The 20,723-nt window shown below is 32.0% G+C and overlaps 1 protein-coding gene across 1 annotated transcript in view; it reads right to left on the bottom strand.

The window, feature by feature from the left end:
* LOC148617042 (uncharacterized) overlaps nucleotides 1-11,889 on the bottom strand; it is a 37,056-nt gene extending 25,167 nt beyond the window's left edge. Inside the window, exons 1-10 of the mRNA XM_088585104.1 lie at nucleotides 11,784-11,889; nucleotides 10,621-10,928; nucleotides 9,526-9,744; nucleotides 8,456-8,731; nucleotides 5,539-5,657; nucleotides 3,505-3,618; nucleotides 2,967-3,144; nucleotides 2,486-2,618; nucleotides 1,378-1,481; nucleotides 622-787 (exon numbers count right to left, since the gene is read on the bottom strand). Of these exons, the coding sequence (XP_088441230.1) occupies nucleotides 622-787; nucleotides 1,378-1,481; nucleotides 2,486-2,618; nucleotides 2,967-3,144; nucleotides 3,505-3,618; nucleotides 5,539-5,657; nucleotides 8,456-8,731; nucleotides 9,526-9,744; nucleotides 10,621-10,921 (1,610 nt within the window). The 5' untranslated portion in view covers nucleotides 10,922-10,928; nucleotides 11,784-11,889. The remainder of the gene's footprint in view (nucleotides 1-621; nucleotides 788-1,377; nucleotides 1,482-2,485; nucleotides 2,619-2,966; nucleotides 3,145-3,504; nucleotides 3,619-5,538; nucleotides 5,658-8,455; nucleotides 8,732-9,525; nucleotides 9,745-10,620; nucleotides 10,929-11,783) is intronic.
* Between the last annotated feature and the right edge of the window lie 8,834 nt (nucleotides 11,890-20,723).

The following is a 20,723-nucleotide window of genomic DNA, read 5'->3' as shown; positions in this document are numbered from 1 at the left end:
GCATTTTACATCAATCTCATGTAAGCATCAAAGTAAATTGGATTGGTGTCATTCTGTTTCAAATGAAAGCTTGATAGGTTTTGGTGAAATTGAATATGATACAAGCATACCACTAAGAGTTGTGTCCCTTAACCTAGGTTTACCTCTTTAAATAAAACATGTATGAACAATATGTGCATAATCTCTTGTACAAGGTCTGATGGTTTATCTTTACATCTGTTTATTTAAGATATTATATAATGATGCAATATAATTTTATCTTTATTTTCCTTTTAACTTAAAACTTGACAAGCTGCAAGCAAAAGTAGATGAAAATTATAAGAATCAAAGAAGAGTTACGCTGACTCAAACTTAACATTCATTTGTTTTGGTCTTCTGTGAACATGCAGTGGAAGATCCAGAGCAGGTGCAGGGGAGTGCTAACCCCCTTTTTATATGTGAAAATTTGTTATTTTCAAGTGAAAAATTTACAAACAATGGCAAAAATAATGTTCTAGCACCCCCTTTTTCTGAGGAACCCTGCCAAGCACTCCTCCTTTTCATGGATACGCCCATGACCATGCTTATATACATTTATTTTCTCCATATACTGATCGGAGATATAAATAACATTAAACTTACTGGTTTGGGTCTGTTTGAATGATTTTCATTTCATCGTTTTCAAGCACCTGCCAAGTCACGACATCAGCGTTGACTTCAGCGAAGATAAAGGGTGCATCATAGTTAACTGTACCAATCTCTCCTTGCTTTATTGCTCTGAGTGGTGCAGGTCCACATTGGTAAATTCCTAAAACCGATATAGCAATATACTGTAGTAGATGTATGGCATTATTTTTTTTTTCTTCTTATGACGATTTTTACCTCAATTTATTGAATTTATATGAAAAGTTGATATTATTGTAACAGTTTACACAGTCAAAATTAAAAACTTGACCAACATAAAGTTACATTCGCTGTCGCACTAGTTATACCCCTATCAACTCGCACAGGAGATTGATATCAGGTTGCACCCCAAAATCACTTACAACGTATTGTATGTCACATCTAAATAAAGCAACAAACCAAATTTGAAATCCATCCATCCATTAAGAGTTGAGATATTTGTGACGAAATTCAGACGGACGGACGGACAAAATAATTCAAATAAACCGTCCACTCGTTACTGCTTAATTCTTATTTTTTTCATGTAATGAGCCATTGTGGGTGAGGTAAAATGGTTCAACGTCTCAAACTAAAACTAGATGATTGATATTTTAAGCTTTGTATGTTAAGTTACTAAGCACAACGACTTAGCATGATCAACCTGAATCAAACAACTGAATTTCATATTTAATGAATCTACCAAAAGTTTTAAAAATGTCAAAGTTAGGGAACTACCTTCACTTGTCTCCTGTGGTGTAGCATCGATGGCCTGCCAGCCGTCATAACCTCGAGTTAGGTCAGGTCTTGCCATCCACACATCATTCCATACGTGGAAATTCCTGAAAGTATATACATGTATACATATGATTTTAAATACCAATCTATATTAAATTTAGATACTGCAAATGGTAGAGGCGATTTTTGGTGTAGTAAAACGATGTCTTTTTGGTTATCAGTATGTCATATTTTACATAACTATAGGCGTGTCATTTTGAAAAAAAAAATAGTTGGTGTGTCAACTAAATGAAACTCTACTTAGCATTTAAATGCAACTGACGAGGGTGCCAAAAGGATCATTTCGGTATAAATGGGCTAAACCAACCAAATCAAGACCGATAACTCATGCAAAGTGTCAACTCAATACACAATACTAAATGATCTATCTCGGAAAGTGAAACATCTGAATTACGAACGAAACTGGATACATAGTGTGTAACTACTTATATGACAGTTGCCGATAAACTGTTCAACATCTGTCGCAGTCATTACCCTGTCCTTCGGGCAGTCTACATAACACGATATTGACCAGTTTATCAACAACTGTTATGTTTATTTCATTGAGGAACCATATCCTCGATTTTTTTTTCAGAAAGCCACGCAAATCGTCTTTCTGCAAACAGTATTTAGATTGACAACTGCTTGATCACGACTGCGTTTTAAAAAGGGGATGTAACTCCAAATTCGTATCCGGGCAATATCACATTATGATATTGACTGGTAAAACTTTACTGCAGGTTAATTAATGCAAAGTGTAAACATTTTATCTAATTGAAATTACTGATTTTTTTTACTGTTATGAAATAATAGCATCTATAACCACTTCCTTCAGACTGATTACAATTTCGTTGCATTATATTGCAATAAAAGGAGGATTTACATATACAAATGTACATGTACATTCTTAAAAAAACAGAATTTATTTAACGAATTCAAATCAATCGAAACAAGAGACAATTTGACAGACAGAACATCAACCCTACAATGCCATTATAATACATGTACAAGCTTAATTCGAAATGATGGTAGCACCTTAAAAGTCTCTGCTACATTAGATCGTACGTACCATATTGAATCATTGGCATCCATCTTGTTACCATCTTTATCTACAAATCTATCGATACATGTATTGAAATGGGTGTCATGAGCTGAAGCAAAATTGGTAACGCTTCTGGCTGGTAATCCAATAGCCCTGCAAACTATAAGAAATCTTATTCAACAAACAACGGTTTCTTAATCATTTTTACATGGTTCAGAGGGCAATGATGGAATTATAACATAAGCATACGAGGCGCTGAACATTTTCCAACAACAGAATTGTCAAATGTTTTAGTTGTTCGAAATCCACATTGACATCTTTGATACAAATGTAACACCACCTGCACTAGGTCCAGCGCCCTATATAAAATATAAGAACTGTCAGGTTTGCACAGAAAATATTTGGTTGTTCCTTCTGCGGGATTCGAACTAGTATAAGTATTAGTAAACATTTGATTCGATAAAATGCAATGCTTAATCGTAGGATTTTTTTCTACCGTTGAAACTACCTGTTGTTGTTACAGCTGAAAACACCCAACACTGTCCGTATTTCACAGGGGCACCTTCATTATTTTCATACTCCTTCAATATAGACACGCTGCTTGTCCACTTAGTCGGAGCAGTGCCGCCAGAATAATCACCGCTCCAGTTTCCAACAAGTACTCCATTGTTATCAGGTGCATTTACCTACAACGATGCAGAATTTTTTTTTTAAATTACATGCAAATTTCTGCTAAATGGTTTAAAGTCTGACGTCTGTTTGATTGTTCTTTGGTGATTGGACTATTTATTTAAAATTATTCATTTAACAATAATCGGCAGAACTATTCTAAGTGATGCTCTTCAGTGTAAAACGATCGATGTTAAACACTTTCAAAGACATAGTATCCAAGCACATGAAGTACAGTATAATGTCTGTTGACTGTATTTGAACATTTCATGATCATGGTCAGCTTTGTACATTTCTTCGGCTTCTTGTCAGACCAATGAAAGATCGTCTTTAAAGGTATATGTTATCAAATTTTAACTGTAAACACAGTGACGTACAATTCTGGATACAGCACGAGCAAGTCTAATTGGATCGGCCATCAGCGTACTCATTTCGTTTCCAAAGGCTTTTCTAACCAAGTGCAGACATATTCCGAGTATCCCGTCTTCAAACTGAAATATGATTTTTAAAATGTTTTATAGCATTTTCGTACGTTCTGCGTTAATTTTCTTATATTGCAAATTATTTCGTAGTGAAAAACAAAAGCAATATTTGAGAATATGATACATGTAAGGTTTTGTCAACAAGTATACATTGCTTTCGGCAGCACAGATAAAATTGGTGCTAATAGAAAGTTAATGGGCACGTTTTGGGAGCAGTACACGATTGATTTGATCAAATTTTGGGAAAGTAAATGAATGTTGTCATTGATTACAAGCATAGGTTGTTTTTGAACGATAAAATTCAAAAACAATTACATCGTAAATATTACTTAGACCAGGTAAGAAAACGTTAATTTTAACATTAGATCTACATGTACGTCGTTAGAGGGACTTTTAAGTAGCAGTCTTTCTAAAAATCAGACAGAAGGTGATTCATGCATGTCAAAACCCAACAAATTCAGTTCTATTTCTTGTTTAGAAACAATTACTGATCACATACCCAATTTTAGTTTTCCATTTGGTTGTTGCACTTTTGATAGATTGATTGATTGATTGTTGGGGTTTAACGCCCGAGCAGCAACATTTCAGCTATATTTAGACGATGAACATGAAATTGATGATAAAATGAATATGAAATGATGATGAAATGAAAAAAGGAATGGGACACAAGGATAATAGGGAAGACAAATTTTGATTGCCACTAGAAATAGGGAGGGATAGGTAGCGTCGGGCAATTTACCCTCCTGTTGCGGAGTTCAACGGTTCCTACTCCTATCCAATACCACAGCAGGGTTCTTTAACGTGCGAGGAACGTGGCACCTTTCCTAACACGGTGCACCACTATGGTTTGCGGTCAGGTTTTCCGTATTATAGCATGACAACCCCAGCATGTAACACGCCAGGGGTACCCCATTCCACCACCTGGGGCACACATTCCAGTTGCTATGTGGGCAGAGCGCCCTAGCCCCGGCAAGGATTCTGAGCACTATTTAGTCGCCTTTTACGACAAATTTAGCGCTCCTGCTTTCCTATTCTTTTGACAACCGGACCTGCACGGGGCTGTTGCGCTTTTGGGATAAAAAAATATATAGACTGTACATGAAATTTGCACTTTGAAAGATTTATCGTTCTTGATTTGGCTTCATTTGGTTGATTTTAGTGGGAGATGAGTGAATGATTTTCTAGAAAGTACAGATCTGAATGCAGAAAAAAATTAAAAGTATAGCATATGTAGACGGAAAAAGCAATGTTTGTTTGGTGGGTTTTTCTTCACCATATTGACGGCGTCTGAACTTTATGTGGACTGGTACTTAATATGTCAAAACAAAAATAGTCTTGTTTCCTGCTACCAACAAGGAAAATATGGTAGGTGGGTTGGTAAACAATTTTTTACATTGTATTATTATTATTTTTTTAATATTGAAATACATTGAAGTAGTAAGTAAGTAAGTTAATACTTTATTTAAAGAGGATAACCCAATTAGAATAACTTCAATTTTCATCTCTAAAACACAAATGAAATTAAAACAACTACAAAATAAAGATACAATACTATATACAAAGTATAGGTTCTATGTATTTAATTGAATAAGCAGTACTCATATAATGTTTTGCTACATTGTAAAAAAGTGATGAAAACAATATTTCTTATAGGGTAGCAGGAAACAGACATTTCATTGTTTTTTTGCCATAGGCCTATATTAAAAATATGTTTGTACCCTGTTCTTAAAGTAAACGTTATACATATAAGAAAACATTACTTGAAAAATAATTTAACGTTGTTTGGTACAGCTAATTAACATTGTTGAGGACAGGGGTAAGTAAACATGTTTGGGGATAATTTGTACAAAAGATGCATATTTTTTTTGTATTATTTTGGGACAGTAAATGAGTGTTTGGGAACAAGTTTACATATGCATGTTTTAGTACCTGTCCAAAGTTCCATGGTTTAACACTTGGCTGCCGTGAGTTCCCACTCCAAATAGCCCCAGATGGATTAAGTATATATTCGTCAAGTAATTTGGTCGTAGACATATAAACTGGATCATCTATTTAAAATATTTTCTTTATTACATGCATAAAAAGTAAAAGTGTCCGTTCCATTTTTTTTTTTTTTTGGTCGAAGTACTCATTACGCCAATGGCATACCGAAAATATTTACTTTACAACTTATATTTTCACCTTAAAATGAAGATATTTAAGCACAAATAATTACATGTAGTCGAATCATTAAGTACATGCTAACAATAACATGTCTACACATCCTACAGTTAAAAAAGGAAGAGAGAATTCATGGTTTGTTTATTTGTTTGTTTGGTTTTTTTTTCACTTCCTGCATAACAGATACATTTAATGCAATTACTTTGATACATACAAGAATGGTAAAATTACGGGAACGGGAAAGCTACATTGTAGACTTCTTCATACCCCCCTTCCAAAAAAAAAAAAAAAAAAAAAAAAAACAGACAAAAACAAAACCATCTACAAATTGGCAAACTAAAGGCCATCGTAATCCAGCCACTCCTGCAAACACAATAAATGAGCTGATCGCAGTGAATATGTGTGTAAAAGTGACTTGCTAACTGTATTGTGAAACAAAACAAACAGATCCAAAACTGCACACGTTATCAAAATTAACAAATAGGTAGGTGTATAAAAGCTTCAAGAGCATATTTATATAATAAAAAAACATTATTTCAACTAGCCCAAGCTGTATAAATGTCCATAAGGAATAAGTGTGCTAAGTCTTTGTAAGAATCAGGCAGAGTTGGAAAAATCATTGACATGCATGCATGTCAACTATCCACCGATTATACAATGAATGTCACTCAACGATGACTTCTCTAATGGGTTTTTACGTGCAATGCTTTATTTTTAATTTCAATACGGTTTTAGTGTACTAAAGTACTTTTAGTGAATATTTAGCGTAAATATTCAATAAAACTTTCTTATTTTTTGTTGTTTAATACCTGTAGAAGTATTTGATATAGAACAGTTTTGCTATTGATTAATACATATATTGTCCCATGTGCATGTAGTTTACATGTATTAAAAGAGTTTAACTTGAAATAACTTTTAGGCATGATATAAATTATCTAACAGTGACAATTGCAAATTGGTGCTAATTGCTAATCGTAAACATAAATAAATCATTATTCTCCAGACAGAAATTAGTGTTTGAAAGTAATCTTAGCTTAAAGTCTAATACATGACTGTATGTTCAAGTCTTTCTGTTATAATTATAAATATTGGGCAAACATACCACATATTCCATTTGTCAATCATGTTTGTGATTCGAACCAGATATTGGTGATTTTTATGTTCAGTTATGTTATAGTCTGTTGAATTATTCAGACGTTATTGAAATATGTAAAACTCTATATTTTTAGTATTGCTATACCAAAGTGACTATTTCCCCAAAATAGATACAAATCATACGATTACACGGTATCAAACTCAGACTAGTTCCAAAAATTTTCAATAGATTGTTAGAAATATGTTCTCGAGGTTTTTAACAGAGTTATCTGCTCTTGACATGTTTATTTTCAGTGCATTTCAATGAAATTATAAATTGATTTACCAAAACGATATAGAAAATCTCGACGATGTTTTCTCTGACGGTGCAAATAGTCAAATTACATTTTCAAAATAGTTGTCTTTTTCATGTCATGTTTTACTCTCTACCTGATTTTTATAGAGACTGACACTTAATATAGAAGCTCAAACAAAGAATGAAAATACAAACATTAGGAAAAGGAAGGTGATTGTTCGGTCAGTGAGCTTATATACTCACAATAACCCCTTCTAGAATTTAACGAGACACTCGATGTTGTACCGTATACATGTAGATCCTGCAAATTGTAGAATATAAAAAAAATTCTGGTACATGTACATGTACATCGCAAATGCGCGGTATAATGTTTTTTGTTTGCGTAACGAGAAAATGCAAAAAGTTAATTACAAAAATCATTTGGCCATCTAACAACGCTATTTCCAACCAGGGGGAATCTCATTATAATTGTTTCATTACAAGCTGTTTTCGTGAAATGAAAAACGTTCGAAAGCGGAGCAAAGTTATTGTTCCAGACCGTGTGCGTATTTTGACCGTAGGCGTACAGTCTGGCATTTTTAAATTATACACTCGTGAATTTTCTGTAACGTTTCCAGTTGACATCAGATCTAGATCAAGCTTGTCAACCAATCAAAAAATGGCGACGAACCGATACGACGGAGATATCTCTCGACGTCGATGATGTAACAGATGGTAGACTTACATGTACGTAAGATGACACTAGTCTAGTTGATGATTTATTTGACACTGAACAGCATATTAATATCCGACGAATGTGCAGAAGAAAGTTAAAACATCGTGACAACAGTAGACGACCATGTTATACCTAACCATGACGAGATAAGAAAACTACAAAGAAAATACAATTAGAAAATTGGAAAATTGATGTAAATATTGAAAGGGGCAGCGTTGTCACTGTAAGAATTCCAATTGCCGATAAGACATACTCGTATGATCTACGGAAATAGTTATATGGTCTGTTTCGTGGTAGACCGTATGAGTACATGTATACATGTGACAAGTTCGGAATAATCTCTAAATTTACCTTTTAATCAATCAGGGGTGGATCCAGACACTTTGAAAATGAGGGGTGCCAGTCGGGGTTCCTCGGAAAAAGGGGGTGCTAGGACATATTGTTTACATAGTTTTGTAAATTTTACACAGCAAAAATGAAAAATTTTCTACTAAAACGAAGGAGTGCTGACCCACTGACCCCCTCTGGATCCGCCATTGTGACTAAATATTGCATTTAAATATCTAATTTAAATAATTTACCTTTGCACCAAGGGTTCAGCAGTATGTTGATATCTTCATTATGTTTATAAACAAATATCAGTGGTATATCGTCCTTCTTCAGTTTAGACTCGGTGTGTATAGAAAACTGCCATTCCCCTATTATACATTTACAGGGAGGAGTGATTTCAACGTCAATACATTTCGTCTCCTCTTTTACTAGTTTGGCGAACCATTCCTTCCCATCCCCTTTCGAATTCATCTCCTCTGACATTCGGAATTTGACTGACGTTCCTTGACTTGGAAGGGGCTTTGGGCCTAAAAAAACGGAATTTAACTGAATACCAACCTTTTTTTACCATTTACAGATATATAACCCATATCTTTACTGATCTGAACGAACTGCTAAAAGATTGCGTTCATAAAGTGACGGACCTTTTTATGTCCATGGCAGTACTATACAAATCAAAATGTATACGCATTGTTGGAATATTTAAGGATTGGCGGATTTATTTCTTCGGTTCATGAAAAAATAATTTCAATCACGTAGTTTACATTAAATAACTTAACTAGCTTGTTATTGTCAAGTGTGAACCACGGACATTTAGACCGAAAAAATATAACAGTTATTCCTTATAATTTAAATTTAGTATAAAAATTCAACGAGTAAACCATTAAAAAGGGTTGATGACGTCACAATCTTAATATACAAAATTTGGTCTATGAGATAATTGACAAAATTTGTTATCCAATCAGAAAGCGTGTTAATTCTGAAATCAAATTTTTAGTAAATTACAGATGATTACGATTCAAACAGACAACTGCAGTGCACCGATCGTGTAACGGAAGAAGTTTTCAATCTAGATACTGTACTTATTGTATCGTCTTTTGATACAGCCTTTAGATATTGCTAAAAATGTTAACATATACAAAACACTATATCATTAGACTACTTTACTGTACATGAAAGTCTTGTGTTTTCCATCTTATTGTGCGTATTTTGTGATTACGTTTTTTTTATCGTTTTTGTTTGTTTGTTTTTTCGTTTTTGTATTTTGTTTTTTTTTCTGTCATTGTTTACATGTATTAGGATCAGGCGGTCCTCTCACTACCTGTCGTAAACTTGAAAATAATTTCATTTTTCTCCTTATTGTAGTCTCGATCAAAGTTTATCGTCACTGTAAAGGCTTGCCCCCGACGGACGACAAGTTCCGGGTTCTTTTTTCTAAAGACGCATTCGTATTGGTCTGTATGATGTTCATCGGCATTCTGTTCCTGATTCATGTTAACTTTTAGGACGTGGAACTCTTTATTAACCTCTTCGTCCTTTTCTGAAAATATATATTATAATCACATACGGCCTCGGTCGATATCTCTTTTAAGTCTTTCATAAAACATCATACTGTGTGCACTGAGCTGCCACAGTGGATTTATATTTTTAGACTTTCTATACAACTTGATGTTTAACAAATGTTTTGGATTTTAAGGAGATCGAGGCAAACAGACAACCTTGAAATTTCACTTCATTATATTACAAAATATATATGTGCCATAAATAAATAACAAATCTAATAATACACATGTACTTGATATATCGATCAGAACTGTGTAATATTTGGCAAACGAAGAAAAAATAAACAAATACATATGCGGGAATGCCCATTAGTCAATTGCCGAAAAAGAGCCGCAATGGGATGCATGGCTTTCAATGGCGTAAGTCTTTCACTTGCTAATACCAAATAATCACTTATTTCTTTACACAAAGTAATAGAATGATAATACACATACATGTATTGCTTAATCATTCGAACAAACCAATCTACAACATGTAACAACTAAATAAATCACTTATTTTTTTACACAAAGTAATAAAATTATCATATTCATACATGTATTGCTTAAACCTTCGACCATACCAAACTACATGTACAAACAACTAAATAAAGTTCTGTATGGAAACCGAAGGACAACACAAATTAAAAAGCAACAAAAATGCACCAACAAAAAAAAATGACCTCGATAACCTATTCATAGTCAACGCACTATTCTAGTTGCTTATACTGATATATAAGATATAAGCATAAATAGCTTGAAAAATATTGAAGTGTCAAAATAAAAGAACGTACAGTATTGAAAAAAAAAACTGATAACGATAGCCCCCAAAAAAAATAATAATACGGTTAACCTTAAGTACAAATTATCATTACCTGGATCTCTAAGTTCAGTATCTCTTCTACTTTCCTCTCTATTGTTGTCTTCTGGATCTCTTTCTCCCTCTTCTCTCCTTTCTCTTTCCACTCTTCGTCGTCGGTAGTAATCGTCTCTCCGCCATGGGTAGCTATAATCTTCCGCGCGGTCATACCCATAAAACCGATACAAGGGAGAGAAGCTACTACTGCTGTACCGGTCGTTGTAACTGGAGTACGGTCTATAACTGGTCCCGTCATTAGTCCTCCGAGAGTAGTATGGAGATGAGTATGAGGAGCTGTTATAGCTCCTACGATACATTGTTTCTCTGAGAAATAGATAAGGAGATTTTTTTTCTACAGGCTCAAATACCTTAGAATGACATGGCTAATAACAAAGTAAACCTTGTTCAATCAATCGATCAATACTTTAATTCCTCAATTAGGTGATGTTATCACATGAAAATTAAGTAAATAATTCAAATAAGGTATTAGAAAATAGAAAATAGATAAATTTGTTGTTTTGTGTCTTTGTGAACAGGCTTCAGGTTGGAAAACTTATATTTAATGAATTCTTTAAAGAGAATTGTTGTTTCAATGGTCAAAAATGAAGTCACTTGAAAGAAACTTGCATTTAAATTTGTTTTTGTTTTGTTGTAATCTACAAAACTTTAAGAAGTGGGTATGGCCAGTCTTTTTTGGTCAAAGAACGAGACAGACAAGAATTTTAATCTTAAACTTTTTTTATTCCAATAACATTATATGAAATAAAACCCTCTCTAACCAACAAGCTCTCCGATTACAATGTGCGTCTCGGTATTAACCCTTGGCATGTGCAGTGAAATCACTTACTAACACTCTACATGTCAAGGTCTCTGGTACACTTAGCTTGTACATGATTGTATTTCTTAGCTGATTCTGCCAGTAAGAGGTTTTTTTATGGAGGATATACGAATCTGACCTGTAACAGGCCAATTTACTTATACATGTAATGTAGCGATGTAAAAATAATTATTGATTAGCCCGGAAGCTAAATATGTATGTACGTATACAAAAAAACAATGAAAAAAAAAAACACTGCCTGAAAATAACCGCTTGTATGATCCATTCGCATTTGCGACCTGCATTGTAATTATGAAGTGAGAAGGTGCGCAGAGGACATCAAATTTAAATTACTAACTCACCGTGGTGGATTTCTATAAATTCCTGTAAATATAAAAAATTGATTTGTTTACAGTTCGTCACTGGGTGATATTGCATCAATAAAACCTGGTAAAATGTGAAGTCGGGTGGAAATTGTTTTTTAAATCATCCAGTAGGTTTATTTTCCAATGGGTTTATTTTTGTTTTCAAGGTTAAGGTTCTGCTAAAGTCAATATCTTGGACATTCCTTAATGAAATACTTTCATTCATGGTTTTAATAATGCATTAAATTATACACCGAAACATTGCTAAATGCATCTTTATATGTATATAACACACAAGCACAAGTCAAACTTAGGAACAAATGTTTTATAAATTCTATATAACAGTGACTACAAAAAAAATGTAAACAACATACTTTAGAATAGATTTACAGCTGTCAAAAACAAGATTCGAAGCCCTGTATAATGCAGGAGTGTCCTAGATATTGACTTTAGCAGGACCTTAATTTATCAATTAATTTTATATTAATTTTAAATTTTATTTATAATTTTGCACTCCCTCAACTCTACTATAGTCACGATTTTTCCTAATTTGTACTTATAATAAATAAAAATAAAAAATATGCATAAGTCCAATACAAGTTTAGTTTCGGACTTACGGGTGATCAGGGCCTCGCTTTGTCTTGAAATCCTTGAGTTTTGCTTGCAATCTTCACTTTCGAGCAATTTTATGGGTCGAAATTCGAGAATGAGAAAATATTTGAGGAAAATTTCATTTTCTTTTTTTTTTTTTTCTCAATTTGAGATTTTTTTTCACCAAACCCGGCCAAGGGCCTTACTACATGTGAATGCGGTTAATAGACAAAAGTCGTCTAAAAATCCATCCTAAGCGGTCTCACAGATTGGATATAGTTTATCCAAAATATTCTAGTTGTAATAAAAAATGAGTACAATTTCAAGATTTATAAAGTTCATATGCACCAGATTTTAACTGTTAACGTTATAATTAAATGCCATTGCGACTTATACATGTATTGCTCAAGTCATTTAAATTTCAAATTTAAATGAACGGAATTTAATACCATTCAAATAATTTTTTCGGTATAGATCTACAGATCAATAATCCTTATAGGTAAAATTGTGAAAATCTTTTTATTAGTTCGAAGTCAATTACTTCTACATGATACATGATATCAATGTGGGTAGAATTCTGAAATACGGCTACCTATGAACATTTATTTGTTTTGTTTTTATTTTTTATAAAACCCCAACTAACTTCGCCTCGTTGAATCGCTAATTGATTTCCTACAACACCTATACCCCACACACAATGACATTTCTAGTATGAGTTGTTTTTTCCTACAATACTCATACTAATATCTGCCTAGTATTCAATTCAATTTTATTCTCACAAACCAAATAGCGATGGCGCAGAGATTGTTCATTTATCAAATTAATTGGTCCATGGAAACGTCTATATAAATACAAGGATGACGAAATCAGTTTTCCTATTGTATATTCAAATATGTCACATTTAGTAATTCAATAACTAAATGCCCTGCATGCCTGCTCAATATATTTCATATCAGCACTTTAAATATTATGGGATCTACACCAGACCTGTATCCCATTAAAGGATATTTTTAGTTAAATATGATCGTTGGTAATATATATCCAATTGTACTCAATATCAAATAGTATATAGTATGCAAATATCGTTCGCATAGTCAAAAGTCGATTGGCAGCTTATTTCACTTTTGTATAGTGTTAGTATTATTGTTCGCGGGGTACAAATTTTCGTTCTTTTCATTGGTTTGGCAAACCACGACGTTTGGTCCCCGACCTAAATGGATAATTCCCTTTCATTTACATGGTGGAGTTTTCCTTAACCACAAAAATTGTATCAGATCAGATTCCACGAATAAAAGAACATCAAAGTATGGAGTAATCATCGTCCAAATTTTTCAGCACGTCAACCCGTGCGCTCCTTCGTCAGACATGTTTCTTTTTTTTCAAAATTTATATTAAGTTAAATCATACTCAGTATAATTAATTACTAAAACAAAGTCGTATTGTGTCGTTTCTTTCTTTGTGTTTTTTTTTCTTTTCATACATGATCCAAAAATTAAAAAAAAGAAAAAAAGTGTCACTACGCTGGCAAATATTTTCCACGTGTAATTCATGTTAATCGAGCTTCACATGAAATTCACGTGAACTTCACATGTAATTAACGTGAGTTTCACAAGAAATTAATGTGATTTTCACATGAAATTCACTAAACATTTTATTGCATGTGAACAATTCACATGAAGGCTCGATTCTCCTGAATTTCACGTGAACTCTGTAAAAATAATTTCTACTTATATTTTAACAAGAAGCCTCGTTATCAAACCATTGGTACAAATTTCATTGCCTTAAGACTAATTGATGTCTGGAATTTATGAAAAAATAATGTAATGTACCAAGATAAAAAATAGATGGAGACATTTTCTTTATACGAAACGGTTCTTACACATTAGCAAAAAACTGCGAACATGTTTAATTACACCTCCAAGAGAAAGGTGAACGGAAATAAAAATTTGAGTGCAATACTGAAAGAGACGTATTTTCACATAGGGATGCAATTATAGGTCGAATATCTCTATTAATGACAACAACGTTTAAAGAATATAAAATATTATCATATCCTTTACGAATAAATTTACTAAGAATATTTGATCAATCAATCAGATTTTGTAATTTCAAATTTGCTTTATAGACTATTTTTCCATGAAAAGCACGGTAAGCAAAACCATTGTTAATTAAAAACTTACAAGTGATATTTTATGTAACAAAGTTGATAGGTGAACAAACTTAGTCTATAATGTTAGAAGTCTGTAACATCGATACCCATCATAAAACAGTTTTCTGTTAGGAATCTGTAAAATTAATCAAATTTACAAATTCAAGCACCAATGAGGCAATATATAAGTACTATAAGATTGTGCCTGGTGCCTGTGGAATTTCTCCTAGTCCTGTTTGACTATGTTGTTTATATGCTAACAATATATTTGCTGAGGAGGGGAGTGGGGTTAACTAGAGTATGTTTTGTTCAATAAATACTTGAATTTAACAATGAAAATAAGATTTTTTCATTGATCAATTGTCTTGCTGTGTAACAAAATGATTGTGTTCTATAAATGAGAGATGAAATATTTAAAACACATCTATTGCTAATATCTCCTTGGCACACTTAAACAATATGCATAGAAAATATAAAAAAACAAAAAACGAAACAAAAAACAAACAAAAAGAAACGTAAATGTAGAGAGTGCATATTTTAACAAACATTTAAATTACGTTTCTTATCAATATATACCCTTGCTCTAATTTATAGGAATAGGAAATGAAAACATAATATGAACAACAAGTGGTGTCGTCTCTGTTGTTTATATTTAAACGAACGCAAATCAATGTGTAAACGCACAATAAACGATGCAAGAACGCTAAATTTGGAAACGTGAACATCTCAAGGAGTGTACAAACAATATTTCGTTTCCACTAGTCGTCCGATCCGACTTGAGTATTATAGTTGACCTGGCTTTTTTCTATTTTTCTTCGCTACCCTTTTCGCATCGAATTTTCTGATTGAGTAAGTGGTCTTATTTTCTAGAGAAATCTTAGAAAGTGTATCCCAGACGATGAAACAGCTTTGGTCCACAGAATATTTTATTATTAATTATAATAAATATTATTAATTCTTCTTCCTTAGTGTAGCGGAAAAAGTCAAGTAATAACGGTTTTTATACCATGTCTAATTATTATATGAACAAAACATTTCGTCCTGAGCATATCACATTTTTATGTGCCTCAGCGACCCTCCTTTATTCCATTTGTAAAGTAGAAATGGTAATTATTCAAAATAAATCAGAGAAACCAATTAAGAAGAACAAAGCAAAACACCATATTGAAATGTTTTTTGTACAGTCACAAAAGATTTGATTCCTTCATCACTGAACCAGTTTTAGAAAGATGAAAAACTCTAAACCTTACTTAATAAATTGCATATCGATACCATCTGATAATTTTCCATGGACCGTTTTATGGTACCATTTAAGATTGCACACTAGTCATCGAAACAATTGTCATTACACGTTAAAAGTAATCTTACTTAGTGTATAGGATCTATCATGGTTATATATGTGAAAAGAAACTATGATGCGTGGCTACTAGAGTTTTGTACATGATTTTGAACGAACATACTGTGAAATTTAAGTATTAAAACGTCGGTCGCCGAACTTACTTCCGAGATAATCGAGCCTTAAGTAGGCGATTTTTGATATTTTATAAAGATTCTTGAAGAAATTTTGACCATTTCGCAATTATTTAAAAAAAAAATGTTAGATAAGATATCTTAATATGTGTATAAAACAAAATTATCTACAAGAAAAAAAAAAGACATTTTGAATATACGGAAGGATATTTTGATATGAGTATGTTATCTTTTTCGTTAATATATGCAATCTTTTGTTTATAATTATTCAACAAAGTTTATTATAATGCAAGAACCTACAATTGTTATGTGAGCGATCTTAACTAATATCTTTGATTATTTATATTTATATTATATTATTTTTATTATAATATAACATTATACAAGAGTTTTTTTTATGCATACTTTATTATTCATCTGTGGTCTTTGATTATTAAGAGCAATCTTTTCTTATTATTTGGTCAATTAATATTCATTTTTTATATATATTTAGTCCTCATATTTTGCACATCCTTGCCAAGGGCTGTGGGATGCGCTGTTATAGATGTTTATTTTCATTGAACTATTAAATACAAAGTTTAATTTGTTTTTTTGTTTTTTGCATACAAAATCTCAAAAATTCTAAAGAAAAAAAGGAGAAAAAGATTAGCAGACTATATTGAATTAAAATAATACGTTTCCTCAATGCCCATAAAATATATTGGTTGCTCCCTTACTCGAAACTAAATCATAGTAACGAGCACACTTCGACAAAACTTTGCATTATTTTGATCTAAAACGAATCCTGGCTGGTGATTTATTTAAAAATAGTCAATATATTAATTAAACACCCACAGAACATGCATGACTCGTATACATGGTGTACCTATATTTTATCTGACCTTTTTGTAATGTGTTTATGTGTGTGTCGGTGCGTTAATTTTTTGGACGTTATATTTAAAAGGAATTTTCAATAAACATGAACGTAATAATTCAAACATCTTTCAAAATGGTATATATTTAAAATTCCATTAAAGATATAAATATATTTTAGATAAATATTGAGACTGATTTATGATTTTTATTTTACCTATATAACGTAAACACAAATATAAATTGTGCTATTGAATACAAGGTAAAAACAATGTATACGTGATAAAAAGAAAAGTGCAAATAATTTGCACCATTGGTATTAATTTCTTTGCCTTAGTATATTTCATGTGAGGACTTAATAAAAAAATAATTTAGCAATTCAAACATGTAATGTGAATACTAAGATCCATCGGCTGAGGACATTTTCTTTTATAAGACACGTTTCTTACAAATTAGCAAAATACTCCGATCATATCTAAGTAGCAATCTTTGTAAGAGTCTTTGTTGATTTGTGGGTCTATATCATGAAATGTTCTTTCATTCATTCCAATCTGTCTGCTCATAGGAGATAATCGGCATTGAAAATGCAAAAGTTTCTATTTTCATTTAGTGACAATTACAGAGTTATCTCCATTAATTTTGAATTCTACTGTACATTCTTTATATTTGTGATCTCCTAAGAGCACAGTTTATACGAAAAGCCACATGTTAACTGCGACATTTTAAACAAAATATCAAACAATAAAAAAGTATACAGGCTTTCCAAACATGAATCACATGATTCTTACCTGGAGTGCTACTTAATTACATTTTCAAGAGTTAGGGTAACAAAAGGAAAACATCGATGTAGTTCAATTCTAAAGAATAAAAAGGCTTATTTTTACGTAGTGATACAATTAGGGGTCGAATATCTCTTTAAATGAAAACAACCTTCAAAGAATAGACAATAATTAAGCTGGGTGAGCAAAGCCATTGTTAATTAGAAATTACAAGTGGAATATTATGTTTCAAAATTTTGCACGGTAAACAAACTTAGTTAATAATCTTAGAAGTTTGTGATATCGATACACCTCATAGAAAATGTTTTTTTGTTGGAATTTGTTACATTAAACAAAATTACAAATTCAAGCAAAAGTGAAGGAATTGTCGAATGCAAGTACTATAGAAGGGTGCCTGAGAAACTTATCCATAGTCATGTGTGACGACGTTGTTTTTATATTGACAATGTGTTTGCTGAGGAGGAAAGCGGGGGTTAAGTTTTGTTCATAGTTTTCTATTCTAGTCTTATTGTACGGTCGTATTTATAACATATTGAGATTTTCATTTATGTTGATCAAATTATAGTTAAATGGATTATACAAAGATTTTCTATTGTGTAACTTTTGTATGTAGCTAATAATTTATTAAGTTGTATTCCAGAAACTGACGAAGACTACGAACAAGCTATAATTGACCTTTTATTTTTTTTCTACTTTGTAATTGTTTTTAAGTCATTAACACTCATGTTTCACGTTTGCATGGCGACTCTTTTTATAAATGGATTATTACATGACATTTTCATCAATAAATACTTGAATTTAACAATGAAAATAAGATTCCTACATTGATCCATGTTTTGTAGCAGAATGATTGTGTTCTATAAACGAGAAAAAAATATCTAAATAAAAAAAATTGCTAATATTTCCTTGGCACACTTAATATATATAGAAAATAAAAAAAAAACACCGTATAGACAGACATTGCCTGTTTTTAACAAACATCTAAATTATGTTTTATTGTCAATACACACTTGCTCTAATTTATATGAATAGGAAATGAAACCTATTAAGAACAAAAATGGTGTCGTATATTTTTTTTCTACGGAACTGTTTAATGGACAAACGATCCCAAAGAGCTTAAAATAACACGTCGTATATAGTTTAAAAAGTGGTCTTCTCTTTTGGAATTTACATAGCTGAAGGAAGGTCTTCTCTGATACCCTGCAGGTTTGGTAATGTATATTTATCTACACCTTTTTAAAACGTTATTCTAGTAAATTTGTCATTTAGTATTTTGTCGAAGGGTATCTGCTAGCGAGCCTACGTTTACAGCAAAATATTGATAATTTGTATTAATTATACTCCTTGTTTTATTTTTCTCAAACTTAAATGTATCAAAATTTGAATTAAAATTCAACAAGAATAGTAGAATAATTGTCACGTTACCCTTAAAAATTGACATCGTGCTTAATTAAACAATCATTCACGTGATGCTGGCCTATTTAAATTCCTTACAGTATAATTCATAAATGAAAACTAAAATTTTTGGAATCAATTTTAACCCGATGTTAACATGATTCTATGTAAAATTCTGTGTTGCACTGCATTTTTTTTTCACAGGACAAAGAAACAACTATGTTGACCAAAGCAATTTTTCTACTCGCTTGCTTATGTGCTGTAATAAGATTACCGCCTGTACCATGGTAATTTAAAGGACGCAAACTAAATAAAAGAAGTGGTCTTTCCGTGAAATAAGGCATGGAACAACGCGGTGAAAAGGGTAGGCAAATCGGCATATTTATCAGAAACATATTTTATCATTTCCTAGTTGATATATTAGCTTTTCCATACATTTAACTCCTTTGTATGAAAGACATTGACAACCTTACATCGCTTTAACTGCAAGATAAATAAATCGCATACACTATTTTGTAACTGAAAATAATGATCTTGAAATGAGCGAACGCTCTGCTTGCGGATTTTTTTAAAAATTTTATTTATTTATTTATTTATAATTTATTTTATTGTTTTTTTGCACGTTTCATTTTGAGGAAGCAAAAGTCGTGGTGTGTTATGTTCTATTAGATGCATATATCTCAGATGACTGAACCATTGATAATCTTGTCTGCGCAATTGGAAATCTTTTTACCAGTCTTTTTAAAATTTCCGACTGTGAATCCGAATGGTGTACCTGCAGAGTTGAATGCAAACCGGACGAAATGATTTTGAATAGAAACTGCCGTTTTAACAAAAATAGTTATTGGGAATCTCTCACCTGCTGTAAATGATTATATCGATGAAAATAAACGGTATTTCAAATAAATTGGATCTATCCTGTTGCCTATTCCATATGAAGTACTCTGCCTTCCTGGTTTTACAAAAAATACTTCGTTTTAACTAGTTTATTTATCCGACTTTAATAATAATAAATCGAATTTTCTGATTGAGTAAGTGGTCTTAATTTCTAGTGAAATTTTAGAAAAGGTATTCTAGTAGATGAAACAGATTTTGCCCAAGGACTATTTTATTATTAATTCTTCTTCCTTAGTGTAGCGGAAAAACTGAGTAGTCACGATTGTTTATGCCATGTCTAATTACATATCTAATTATCTGATTCTATGAACAAAACATTTCGTACTGAGCATATCACTTTTTTATGTCCCTTAGCGACCCTTTTTGATACCATTTGCAAAGTCGAAATGTTAAAAATTCAAAATAAATCAAAGAAACCAAACAAGAAGATCAAAAGAGCCTTACCCTAACGGTGCACCTCGTCCATGCTCCCAGTTTTTAGTTTAGTCCGAGTTGCTCATTTACTTTTGTTACTTTGTATGTATTATTTTGATTACTTTTTGTTCTTTGTTGTGTTTGTCTGTTTTCAATGTCTGATCTTTGTCCCTGGATTACATTCTTTTGATTTCCGCTAGAATTTTGGTTCCCTTAATTACTCTTACATATGTCTTCATATTCAGTGATTTTTAAAGGCTATAACTCAAAAAAAAATATTGTGTTTGTGCATTGGGCATATTATTTTACATTTTTGCATATTATTTTACTGTATGGTTTACTGTTTGGTTGGGAAAAATCAGTGATTTTTAAATTTACAAAAAAAAATTT

The sequence above is a fragment of the Perna viridis genome, chromosome 5 (assembly GCF_037379345.1).
Source record: "Perna viridis isolate PV_CMFRI_1.1 ecotype Kerala chromosome 5, ASM3737934v1, whole genome shotgun sequence".
NCBI lineage: Eukaryota > Metazoa > Mollusca > Bivalvia > Mytilida > Mytilidae > Perna > Perna viridis.
The sequence above is the reverse complement of the archived record's forward strand: the minus strand, read 5'-3'. Positions and strand labels throughout refer to the sequence as shown.